Source organism: Mus caroli, unplaced genomic scaffold, assembly GCF_978045245.1.
Source record: "Mus caroli unplaced genomic scaffold, Mus_caroli_1 scaffold_9, whole genome shotgun sequence".
NCBI classification, from domain to species: Eukaryota; Metazoa; Chordata; class Mammalia; order Rodentia; family Muridae; genus Mus; species Mus caroli.
The window spans coordinates 31,117,334-31,130,378 of NW_028227264.1; the positions used below are offsets into that span (position 1 = coordinate 31,117,334).

Consider the following 13,045-nt stretch of genomic DNA (forward strand, 5'->3'; position numbering starts at 1 on the left):
TCTGAGACATCAGTAGTGCATGTATCTGGTTCTATCCCAGAGCAACTAAATAAAAATCTGCATCTTAGTAAGATCATTTGGCATCTATTTATACAGTGTCTGAGAAACACTGTTGGTGAAAATACATCCAGACAAAAGCAACTTAGAGAAGAATGTTTATTTATCTCACAGTTCAAGGCAAAGGACCTTAAGGTAGTAAGTTACATTGTATCCACAGTCAGTTGTGAAAAAGTAATGACAGCTGTTTTTAGCCTGGTTTTCCTTTTCCTCAGTCCAGTACAACAGCCCATGGATGACCACATCTAGTGTGTGTTGTCCCATTTCCACTCATCTGACTTAGATCATGACTCACAGATATGCACAAAGGTTTGTATCCTTAGTGGTTCTAGTGTCTATATGAAGCTGGTGATCAGGAACAACCATTAGAGACACTGTTTTATAGATAGATATATTTATAATTAAAGATAACAAAATAATATAAGAATAAAACTTTTTCTGTAAATGCATCTCACATTGTTTTACTTTTGAAATATAAAATATTAAACTCCAAAGATTCTCTCTCCCTAGTCATAATGTTACTTAATAACATTTTTTGTTGCTCTGTGGTGTTGCTCTCAATATATCAATATCCTAAGATTAGAAAACTGAAATTAGAACCAACAGACCAGACGAATAAAACAACAGAAAAGAGTATAGTTAATATAGACAAAAAATCATTTTCATAAAGTTTCTAAAATTTAATCAGATCAAGTAAGTTATTTCAAATGAAAATTTGATCTTGCATTAAACACCACCTATAATTTTTTTCTTGGTGAAAATTACTCAAATAATGTTTTTGAGGCTTCTGTGCTCTCTTTGTCTCTGTCTTTTTCTGTCTCTGTCTCTCTGTCTCTCCTCTCTCTCTCTCTCTCTCTCTCTCTCTCTCTCTCTTTCATTTGTGTGTGTGTGTGTGTGTGTGTGTGTGTAGGATATATGAATGTGTCTCTCTCTGCATACACACACACACACACATAGGATATGTGAATGTGTGTGTATGTATGTATATGTAGGATATGTGAATGTGTCTAAGTGCATAAAATATGTGACTGTACATGTTTGTACAGGCTGTAAGCTTTAACCTTTAGGTAGTATAGGTGTTAAGTCTTGTGCATACATACAGTGACTGTGCATGTGTGCAGTATTCAGGCAGATGTAGTGTCAATTATTGTCTGCCAGCTGCTCCAACCACATTTAATTATAATTAAAAGTAAACAACATTCATTTACTATTATGTCAATAGCCAAGTAAGTGTGGCTAAATTATAGCCTATCTATAAGTTAAGTTTACTAGTTGAAGAGAAGAATATTAAATGAATAATTGGTTATAAAGTTTTTAAAAACTGAATAATTTTCAGATATACAATTTAAGAGATGAAATAATAGTATGTTTTATTATTTCACATTAATGGTCAAGCTACTGCAACTCAGAAAGGGAATATTTTGTCTACAATATACAGTGAAGCCTATTTATGTAGAAGTACATTCCCACAGTGAGTGACTCAACACATACTCCTATTTATACACATATGAGGAAAGCTAAAATAGAGTGAAAGTCATTGAAAACCTGCAGAATTATACACAAGTATTGATATGCGCAATTTAAGAGTTTAGCAGATCAGTATTACTGTGAGTTACGTTCATCTTCAGGTTTGAATACAGTACAGCAGTTTTATAACACTTGGACATTTTCATTTTATTTTGCTTTGTTTTTAGACACAAGTTGTTTCCAGGCAGCTCTGGCTATCCTGTAGCTCACTATGTAGATCATGCTGGACTCAAACTCACAGATATGCTCCTGCCTCTGCTTCATGAGGCCTTGGATTAAAGGTGTGCACCACCATCTCTAGCTACTTAGAAATTTTTTAAAGTGATGTTGTTATTGGATCATTTATCAACTTAATTTATACTTTTGGGGCACTGTTATAGACTCTGGAAAATGCACTGCTCTAAACATGGCAGCAATCAGGCCACTTGATAACTATTGAAAACCCTGTAAATGAAAGATGGTTGGACTCTCCTGACAAATCTGTGGGCTGTGAAATCTATTTTAGAGCATAGCAAAGAAAATTGCAAAGCTACATTTTCCTCTCAGATATAATTTGCTTCAGTTTCTAATATTATACTTTCTTTCAACCAAGAAGGCCTCAAAGTTATTTTTAATGAACGTAGACTACTAATTAACGAAGGTCTGTTTCTCTCTTGTCATTGCAGGTCCAAGTGAAAAACTCAGAAAAGCAAGTAAGTTGAACAACGCTTGATAAGAATAGCATGGTTTAGTGGCCTACTTGCTTGCAAGTTCTTCTGTAGACCTTCTTAATGCTGTTTTTTGAATCCCACTTGTCTGCATTTCTATATGATGAATTGTTACAGTGAAGAAACATACAAAATAACTTCTGTCTTGTCTGCTTGTTCTTATGAGAATTTGTCTAGAGAGCTTAAATTTGTGAGTTTTGAGTTACTTAGTTTGTAATTCCTATCTTCCTCTTTTTTCTTCCACAGAATTAAATATAGTTTTATTGTCTTATGCATTTTCTAATAATTTAAGGATCCCAATGAATAGTATAGTAGCTTTGTCTACTATTTAATTTCATTATTAATGAAATGTAGACATCCTAAAACTTTATTAAAATTTTTTGTAGAATTTCAATTCTTTTTTAATGTGTGTGTCCTCAGATTAATTTTTTCTGATAACTGAAAAGTTAACAGTGGCAGCTCTCATGCTTAGGGAAAAATGCTGATTTTTTGATTATTATTTTTTATTGGATAAAATTGTTATTTCAATACTGTAATTTATAAATATACTTATTAGTAAATATTGAGGTCAATAACATCATTTCATTATAACTAATTTTCTTAGGCTTTACATATAAGAATAATAGTAGAAAACAAGCAGCACACACTATAGAAACCATTTGTATTTCTGTTTTGAGTTACTAATGCATGCATATTGACCCTAGTGATGATACATAAAGGAGCTCGATGGTTTATTTTGAAACAGTATTTTGTTGATGGATATATCACAGAATAATTAGAAAATATTAGTTAGCTTGATATTATTTAAATATAGAAAATGGCAGTTGTGATTATCACAAAGGCATTAAAAAACCTACAGATTATTTTTTTTTAAAGAGCAATTTAGGTTAAGGCTAGAGAGCTAATTCATCAGATAAGAATACTTGCTGCTCTTTGCTGCACTTCTACAAGAATTAAATTTTTGAGTTCAGTTTCCAATACTCACGACAGTTTACAGTTGCCTATAACTCCATTTCCAGGGCTTCCAATATCCTTCTTTGCCATCAATGGGTATACAAATCCATAAATGCACATGCACAGGCACAAACACACACACACACAGTCATACATACATACATACTTACACATCCTCACATATAAACACATAAAAATTAAAAAAATAAAAGTTATTCATTACCTATAATTCTGTTTATATTTTCACACAAAGCTGGACTTAAAAGTTGAATGTAAGGCTAACTGGAACTTTGTAACACAGATTGTTTAGTATGCTAAGCCACAGAAATGCATAATCAAGAAAATGTATAAAATGAAACTGATAATTTTGCATCACTCATAGAAAGCCTTAGATTGAAAATCACTCTGAAATTTAAAATTTCTCATGAGGAAATATGACACACAGATAAAAATATTCATCTACAAGGAAAGAGCCTGGAATTATATCCATCTGTGAAACACTGTCCAATCACGTTTTGAAGAGATAAGCATCTTTTGCAGTAAGCTTTTAGACTAGCTTGTCAAATTATTTAAATCCAACTTAAAATTCAAAGAGGTAGTATTCAATCCTTTATGCAATTGAGAGCATTGAGCTTGACATGAACATTAATCTTCACTACAAAATTAATTTAGAATATTTCATAAGTTACATATTTATCTAGTAACTGGCCTTTTGATATTTAAATCATTAAACATAACAGATTTAACACAGTTAAGATAGACCATCAACTACTAAAAGATTAATACCTAAGGTGAAAGTTGCATACTATGGCTAGTTTTGAAAATGCTCTAGCTTGTCCATATTGTATTTTGCATTTGTAGGTATTACCTGACTACCTGTAATATGGTTTCTATTATTTTCAACCACAATGGTATATAAGACAGATATCCAGATAAATTAACACTAGTCAAGTATTTTCAGGGGTTTATTGTAGAAAGCCGGAGAAAGGAAGAAGTGCAGAAAAGTAGAGGGCAGCCATGGCCATGTGGAAATATGGAGGTTGGGGGAGGAAAGGTGGAGAAAGAGACAGCAAGGGAGCAACAGAATAAGAGGTAAGAGAGCACGGGAGAAAGGAAGGGGCAAGCAGCTTGCTGTTACCAGAGAACCATTTGGAGGAGCATACCTGGCTGTTGCCTGATAATTGTGGGGGTGGAGTTTGGACAACCTACTTGACTGATAGCCACAGAACTTTGGAGCTGGGGCCTCATATCAGGAGCCTAGTGTCAGGGAGCATATGACAAACTTCCTTCCATCCCTTGCACATTAATCTTCTGGTTCTCCAGGGTTTAAACCTAGCTTGTTAAGAAAACAGGCTGGGGGCTGGTGAGATGGCTCAGTGGGTAAGAGCACCCGACTGCTCTTCCGAACGTCCGGAGTTCAAATCCCAGCAACCACATGGTGGCTCACAACCATCCGTAATGAGATCTGACTCCCTCTTCTGGAGTGTCTGAAGACAGCTACAGTGTACTTACATATAATCAATAAATAAATCTTTAAAAAAAAAAAAAAAGAAAGAAAACAGGCTGCCTTTCATGGTCCCACAATGTGTCACTTTTAACATGGGATAGAATGGTGCTGTGGTTGATAGTATGACTAGTTATCTCTAAATAGGAAGATGGCGAGACAGTTGGGATTTTAGAGTATAGATTATGTAACAAATGTAATACTATCCATGGTGGTTCTTCAAAAGGACAGTATATTCACACTACTTACTAAAAATATGATGGCATCATCTCTATTTTATTGTGAATGGTTATACCACACATCAGTTCTCTGATGGTCTTTGGAAACGCTGCTGTTTTTAATTCTTTCCACACTGAGTAACTTAGAGTGTAGATCACATAGTTTACACTATCTACAAATAACCTCCAGTCAATTGAGTTATTACCAAATATTTACCTTAGGCCAGAAAAAAAATGAACTTTTTTCTATATCAATTCACCTAAAATGCCAACAAACATTTTTTTTCATCCTCTGATTTTAGCCCTGCACATATTTCCATATGTTCAGCCAACATTAGTAACTTCAGTGTCCTCCTCTATTAAAATGTACCTCAGAATTATTTTGGAGCAGCTCCAGATGAGGAGCTGAAGAAAAAGTAAGGGAATTTTGACTTTAGGTATTTATCATTGAAAGAGCAGCAAGAGAATGGAATATTATTTGAAAACCACTGAAGTATTTCTGAAAGAACAAGGAATATGGTCTTATTCTGGTTTACTAAATTAATAGTTGTAGAGTCTTCTGCAGTAACCATGACTTCCTAAGAAAAGTTAGCTAGGTTTCCAGTACCAGACATGGTATGCCTCTTGTTGAAAGGGTATTATGTCCAATCTGTACAGTTGTTCGGCCATGATGATCATTGATATGATTTGCAGGCATCATAGCTAGATAGAACAGTTCATTGCTTCTCTTCCTTGGAAGCTTGTCAGATGCTTTCTGGTACTATGGAATCTAGAGCATGGAGGGAGCATTCAGGTAAAGTTTAGCTCAGGGAACTCTGGACCCTGTTTCTGAAGTGCATAGCATCTTCTGCAGTAGTAACTTAGCTTTCACCTCTGGGCTGTAGCCAATGACATGAGCAATAGGTTGTATATTTAGGGGCTTACATAGATCCCTCTGGCCAACAACTCAAAACAAGACTTCTCATGTCTGGTATGGAGCTTTATGTTAGGGGGTCTTTGGCTCTTAGAGGGAGTGCTGTCACCCCAGATGAGAAAAGTCCATTAAAATATATACGTAAAGAAGTACAAAGACATTTTTCTTGAAACACAGGGAGAGGTTGAAAAATCCTCTAAGAAAATATCTAAGCTGTAAGTTTAAAAAGATTCTGTATTTTGTTATGCTAAAATTAAGATCTTTGTCAATAAATGCTATAACAAGTAGTAGTAATACACCTATGCTAATAAAACTAAAAGTATAAATATATGATAATAAAAATCACCTCAAATAATGAAATGTTTATAAAATGAGAAGAGAAACATTACAAAGATTTATTACTTCATCAATGCTTTCTCTTCCCCCTACAAACTGTAGAAAGCTTCACCTATTTTTGTTTCAAAATGAAATACTTTGTTCTAGGCTCAGATTCCATATTTTATCTTTAGTGCAGCCTTCTTATTTTCTTTATTAGATATTCAAAAATGTGTCCCACATAACAAAGGTTTTGCCTTTTAAATTGTTATTATTTCTGAAAGAAGCAATGGAATTAAAAAAATAATAATATTATGACTAATGTTTAATACTGCTCACACTCAGCTTCCTAAGTCAAATATTCTTGACCATCTACCTAATTAAAAACTGAACATAGAAGGCCTTTATAAGGTCTTCTCCAAAATTTGTAAATCACACTGTAATTAAATGCTAATACTTTAACAACTATTTTTGTTTAATAAGGCACTTTTTATCGGCACTAAGAATACATAAGAATACAATTTTGATATCATAGAGTTATACCATGGAAGGAACTTTACCTAGAGCTCATTTATTAAAAAGCAAAACATGATACAAATGTTTTATTCTTTCTCTTTCCTATCTCTGCTCCCCCGCCCCCTGTGTGTCTCAGGCACTATGTGCATTTTGTTTTGGTTAAATATATTGTAGTCTGACTATAATACTATATGCTATTGTTCAGAAGACTCTGATAGCCATTGCTTATTCTTTAAATAACTGAATTTGCAGAAGCCGAACAAGCCAAGGAAGAGATTGCTGCTGCCTCAACAAAAAAGGGTAAACACAGCTGAAAAAAAAAGCTGATATGACTATAACTTGATCCTGAAGCTTTTAACTACTGTCTACGTAGTGCAGTTAGAGAAGCTCTGCTTGCTGATTTTGCTATTTTACTGACACAAAAACAAACTTTGCATGATTATTACTGCATCTACATTAACAAAGTTTTGTGGTTAGTTCATTATTGCAGTCAGTTTTAGCCTACTAGATCTATAAATTAATGTTTTTAACTATATCTAAATTGAAATACAGTTTTTGAAAAATTTTATAAGTATTCTGCTTAAGTACAGTATGATTTAATTTATCCATAAGGAATTTGGATTCAACACACAGGTTTAAAAGACTAAGTATTGAATAAATTAAAATTTGGCCAAGAAGAAACACATAGTATGTTCATTTATTATGAAAATATTATAGGACTAAGAAATATATTCCATGAGGTGCTGACACAGGGAAGTTGTGTTTCAAGAAGCAAAATGGGAAGTTGCAAGAGAAAATAGTAATTCTAAGAATGTTCTTGAAATCAACTCATAAGAATATTTAATAAGTCTACATTAATTATTCATTCAAGACCACAAAAATTCACACACACACACACTTACACACACATTCCATTAAAATGACATTACATATATTTATAGAAATTACACTATATACATACAAAAATAAAACACACGTAAAAATTTTAAACTAATAAAATATGCATGGCATTAATTTACATGTTCCTTCTAACATTATATGTATAAACATATGTACCACATTCATTATGTGTTCCATATATTACTATTAGTTGATTTATATTTATAAATCGGTATGTACCAATTTATATTGGTATGATTATATGGTGCTATGTAGGTACATATTATGTTTAATTGATGTAATTTCACCATAACTGACAGAAGCCTAAATTAAAGTAGCTTTATGTTATATCATATTCTTTTTAATTATTTTATTTATTTACATTTTAAATGTTGTCTCCCTTCCCATATTTCCCTCCACATTACTCCCAACATATCCCCCTTCCCCTTTGCCTCTATGAGGTTGCTTCTCTACCCACACACCCACTCTTGCTCCTCTACCCACACACCCACCCACATCCTCTCCATTCTAACATCCCCCTATGCTGGGACACCAAGCCTTCACATGACCAAGGGCCTCCCCTTCCTCTGTTGCCAGATAAGGCCTCCTCTGCTACTTGTATAGCTGGAGCCATGGATCTGTTCATGTATACTCTTTGGTTGGTTTTGTCCCTAGGAGCTCTGGGAGCTCTGGTTAGTTGATATTGTTCTTCTTGTGGGTTGCAATCCCCTTCATCTCCTTCAATACTTCCCCTAGGTCTTCCATTAGAGTCCCCAGGCTCAGTTTTATGGTTGTCTGTGAGTGTCTGCATCTGTATTAGTCAGGTGCTGGCATGGCTTGGTACTTTTTTGTTGATATAAATAATAAGAGATGTCATAGTATTGTGAATAGGCTGGAAGTATTAATAGACAATAAGGTAAAGTCGTTAATCTGGAAATTGGTATTTGGGCCTCACATGCTGTCAATAAGATCAAGTTACTGATAAATTTAAGAACAAGAAGGAAGATGAAGACATGCTGCCTTTATATCTGTAACTAAAACTGACACTAACACTCTGTCCAGAAAACAGTAGATGCTTTGTTGTGTAATTTAATTATGGGCAATTCTCTTTGAGTAATTAATGATGGGGGAGAAGAGTAGAATTATGTCTACATAAGAAAACATTGAACTACTGACATTGGATACATGCATGGATTGAGGCTTTTTTCCTTTTCAAAAATTAATTTTTTAAAATTCATTTTATATCACAATCATAGTCCTCCACCCCCTCTCCAAGTCTTACCCTTACAGATGCCTCTCCCCGTGGCCCCTTCCCCTTCTTCTCAGAGAAGGAGAGTCCCTTCTTGGGTACCACCCCACCCTAGGACATCTGTACCAGCAGGACTAGGCATATGCTATCCCACTGGGGCCCAACCAGTCCAAAAAGGGATCCAATGGCAGGGAACAGAAATAGCATTAGCCTCTGCTCCACTTATTAGGGGACCCATATGAATAACAAGCTGCATATTTGCCAAAAATGTATAAATGGTCTATGTCCAGCCCAGTCTCTAGACCCAATGGTTCCCAGTTATTTGACTTTCTAGGTATTCTTTTTGTATACTTGACAATCTGGCTAGCTCAATTTGATACCCCACTCTTCCACAAGACTTCCCAAGCTCAGCCTGATATTTGGCTGTGGGTCTATGAATGTGCCTCCATCTGGGTCTAGATAAAGCCTCTCCAGATAGAGTTATGTTAGGTTCCTGTCTGTAAGCATAGCAGAGTATCTTAAACAGTGTCAGGGGTTGACTCTCTCATATGGAATGAGTTTCAAGTTGAGGCAGTCATTGGTTGGTTCTTTCCTCGGTTTCTGCTCCATCTTTATCTTTGCACATCTTGTGTGCAGGACAAATTTTCAGTTGAAGATTTTGTGGGACCTCTTCTGGAAGTCCTTCTTGGCTACAGAAGGTGGCCACTTCAGTCTCTTTGTCTCCCTCTGGTAGAAATCTCAGTTAGACTCCCTATATCAATGGCTCAGACCTCCAGCTAGTCCCAGAGATGCCCCCAACTGATTGCCATTCTCCCTCCCAGCCTCTCTTATGCCCCTTCTCCTCATGCATGATTGCCACCCTAGTTTGCTTCCTTACCCCCTCTTCTACCTAGTTCCCTCTCTCTATTCACCTGTAATACCTCTTTAGTTTACCCTTCTGAGTGAGGTTCATGCCTCCTCCTTTGTTTCCCAAGTTTCTTAGGGCCTGTGGGGATTATAGCATAGTTATCCTGTACTTAATGCTAATGTCCACTTATAAGCTAGTACATGCTATTCTTGTCTTTCTGGCTCTAGGTTACCTCATTCATGATAATATCCTCAATATCCATCCACTGAGCAACAAGAAAACTAAATCAAGGGTATAGAAATTGGAAAGAAAGAAATAAAAGTATCACTATTTACAGATGACATGATAGTATACATATGGGAACGAAATTTTTATCATAGAACTCCTACAACTGATAAATATTTTCAGCAAAGTAGCCAGATAAAAACTAACTTAAAAAATCAGTTCTCCTTTATATAAAATGATAAATGAGCTAAGAAATTAGAGAAACTGTACCCTTTACAATAGTCACAAATAATACAAAGTATCTTGGTGTAACTCTAATCAAGCAAGTGAAAGATCTGCATGACAAGAACATCAAATCTCTGAAGAAAAAATCAAGGAAGATATCAGAAGATGAAAAGATCTTCTATGCTCATGGTTCAGTAAGATTAACAGAGTAAAAATGGCCATCTTACGAAAAGCACTCTATAGATTCAGTGCAATTTGCACCAAAATTCTGACACAATTTTTAGAGACCTTAAAAGAGCAATTATCAACTTCATATGGAAAACAAAAAACCCAGGACAGCTAAAACAATCCTGACCAATAAAAGAACTTCAGGATGAATCCACATACCTGACTTCAAGCTGTATTACAAAGCAATAGTGATAAAAACTGTATGGTATTGGTATAGAAACAGATACATTTATCGATGGAATAGAATAAAAAACCCAGAAATAAATTCACATACCCATGGACACTTGATTTTTTGATAAAGAAGAGAAAACATTACAATGGAGAAAAAAAGTGTCTTCAATTAATGCTGCTGGTCTAACATGATGTTTGCCTGTATACAAATGCAAATAAGTCCCTATTTGTCACCTTGTACAAGCCTCAAGCCCAAGTGGGTCAAATACCTCAACATAAAATCAGATACTCTTAATATAATATAATAGAAAATGGAGAATTAACTTGAATGCATTGGTACAGGAGACAGCTTCCTGAACCAATAGCTCAGGCTCTAAGATCACCAACTAATAAACAGGACCTCATGGAACTGCAAAGCTTCTGTAAGGCAAAGAACACTGTTAATAGGACAAAACAATAGCCTACAGATTGAGAAAAGATCTATCTAAAATATATAAAGAACTCAAGAAATTAGATACCAAGAACCCAAATAACCTAATTAAAAATGGGTTACAGACCTAAAAAGGGGAATCTCAAATGTCTGAGAAGCACTTAAAGAAATGTTCAATGTCTTTAGTCATCAGGGAAATACAAATGAAAAGAACCCTAAGATTCCATCTTATACCTGTCAGAATGTCTCAGGTCAAAAACACATGGGTAGTGGATTCACAGGGATAGACTATGAAACTTTGATGTTTTTTTGTTCTTCAAAACCTTGTTACAATGTTACAACATATGAAGACACTGTTGACAGCTATATTTATCACTGTTGCATACACAGTTGCCCTGTGTGAGACAGACAAAGATGAATACAATAGCAGCCCCTGCCAATTTGGGGCTGGGGCTAGGGTGGGGGTGGGGAATGTGTATATATGTAGTGGATGTGTAAAATGGTCTTCACATGGGACCCCCTACAACTGGAACAGAGGCTTACCCTGACTCTCTTGCCTGTCTCTGGATCCTGCTCCCCTAACTTGGCTGACTTGCCTGATCTCAGTGGGAGAGAATGTGTCTAGTCCTGCAGAGACTTGACATGCCAGGGTGGGTTGGTATGAAGGTGGGGATTACCCCCTTCCCGTAGTAGAAGGGTAAGGGGTAAAGGGAGGGGCTGTGAGAAGAGAGACAGGGAGGATGGGGCAGTGCTATGATTAGAATATAAAATGAATAAATAAATTAGTGGGGAAACTCAAGTGATAGCACATGCTGAGGATGTGGCACAAGAGGAACACACCTCTATTGCTGGCAGAAGGGCAAACTTGTACAACTACTTTGGAAATTATTTGGTAGTTTTTTAGAAAACCAGGAAAGTCCTTCCTATATCACTCCTGGGTATACATCCAATAGATGTCCCACTATACATCAGTGATACTTTCTCTACTATGTTCATAGTGGCTTTATTCTTATAGCCACAAACTGGAAACCACCTTGATTTTTGTCAACTGAAGAGTGGATAAAGAAAATGTGATACATCTACACAGTGGATAACAAGTCAGCTAACTGCTTACTCACAGGAGCCTGTTATAGCTGTTGCCTGAGAGGCTCTGCCAGGGCCAGACCAATAGAGTTGCAGATGTACACAGCCAAACATTGGACTGAGTGAATGGGCCCCAATGAAGAAGTTGGGGCAAGGACTGTAAGAGCTGAACGGGTTTGCAGCCTCAAAGGAAGAACAGCAATATCAACCAAATCTTCCAGGGACTAAACCACCAATCAAAGAGTACATGGTTCCAGCCATGTATCAAAGGATTGCCTTATCTGGCATTACTGGGAGGGGAACTCCTTATGCCTGTGGAGGCTTGATGACTCAGGATAAGGGAAAGCTAGGCTGAGGAGGCAGGAGTGGGTGGACAGGTGGGGAGCACCCTCATAGAGACAGACGGAGGGAGTAGGGGGTCCAGTGCTTGTGGAAGGGAAACTGGGAAGATAGATAACATTTGAAATGCAAATAAATAAAATAACCAATAAATAACAAAGTCATGATGAATTTTGCAGGATAGAATCATTTTATCTTGAACATGGCATAAATATAAACATTCATAGTTTGCAGTTTCACTATGTCAAACTATGTCAAAGTAGAATAAACAGTGATATAAAATCAAAACTGTATAATCAATTATGGACCCCATAAGAGTCCTCAACTAAGGATGCCATGAATTTTTAACTTAGCAAATATTTTTGTTGGAATGAGCTTACTTTGTAAATCTTAGAGTCAAACGACAGAGGAAAACTCTATTTATAAACAAGAATTATAACCAACTACTTTGCCATCTTATCTTAATCTTATATCTCTGTTATTGTTTAAATATGGTTCTGCATATTAGTTTGACAGATAATGAAAAGAATGAGCAGAGTAAAACTTGCTTCCAAAGCTCTCAGTAACAAACTCAGGTAGGGAATTATATAGCTGACAAATTTAAAAACAACATTAAACCTGATTTTTCTCAACTGTTAATAATTACACATTCCCATTC

At 35.7% G+C, this 13,045-nt stretch overlaps 1 protein-coding gene across 14 annotated transcripts in view; it reads left to right on the forward strand.

The window, feature by feature from the left end:
* LOC115032149 (triadin-like) overlaps window positions 1-13,045 on the forward strand; it is a 280,731-nt gene that overhangs the window by 131,875 nt on the left and 135,811 nt on the right. For 13 of the 14 annotated variants that reach the window (XM_085842738.1, XM_085842726.1, XM_085842728.1 and 10 more), the window contains 2 exons: window positions 2,250-2,276; window positions 6,964-7,011. In XM_085842738.1, the coding sequence (XP_085698864.1) occupies window positions 2,250-2,276; window positions 6,964-7,011 (75 nt within the window). The remainder of the gene's footprint in view (window positions 1-2,249; window positions 2,277-6,963; window positions 7,012-13,045) is intronic. The other variant, XM_085842735.1, reaches the window with a different exon arrangement.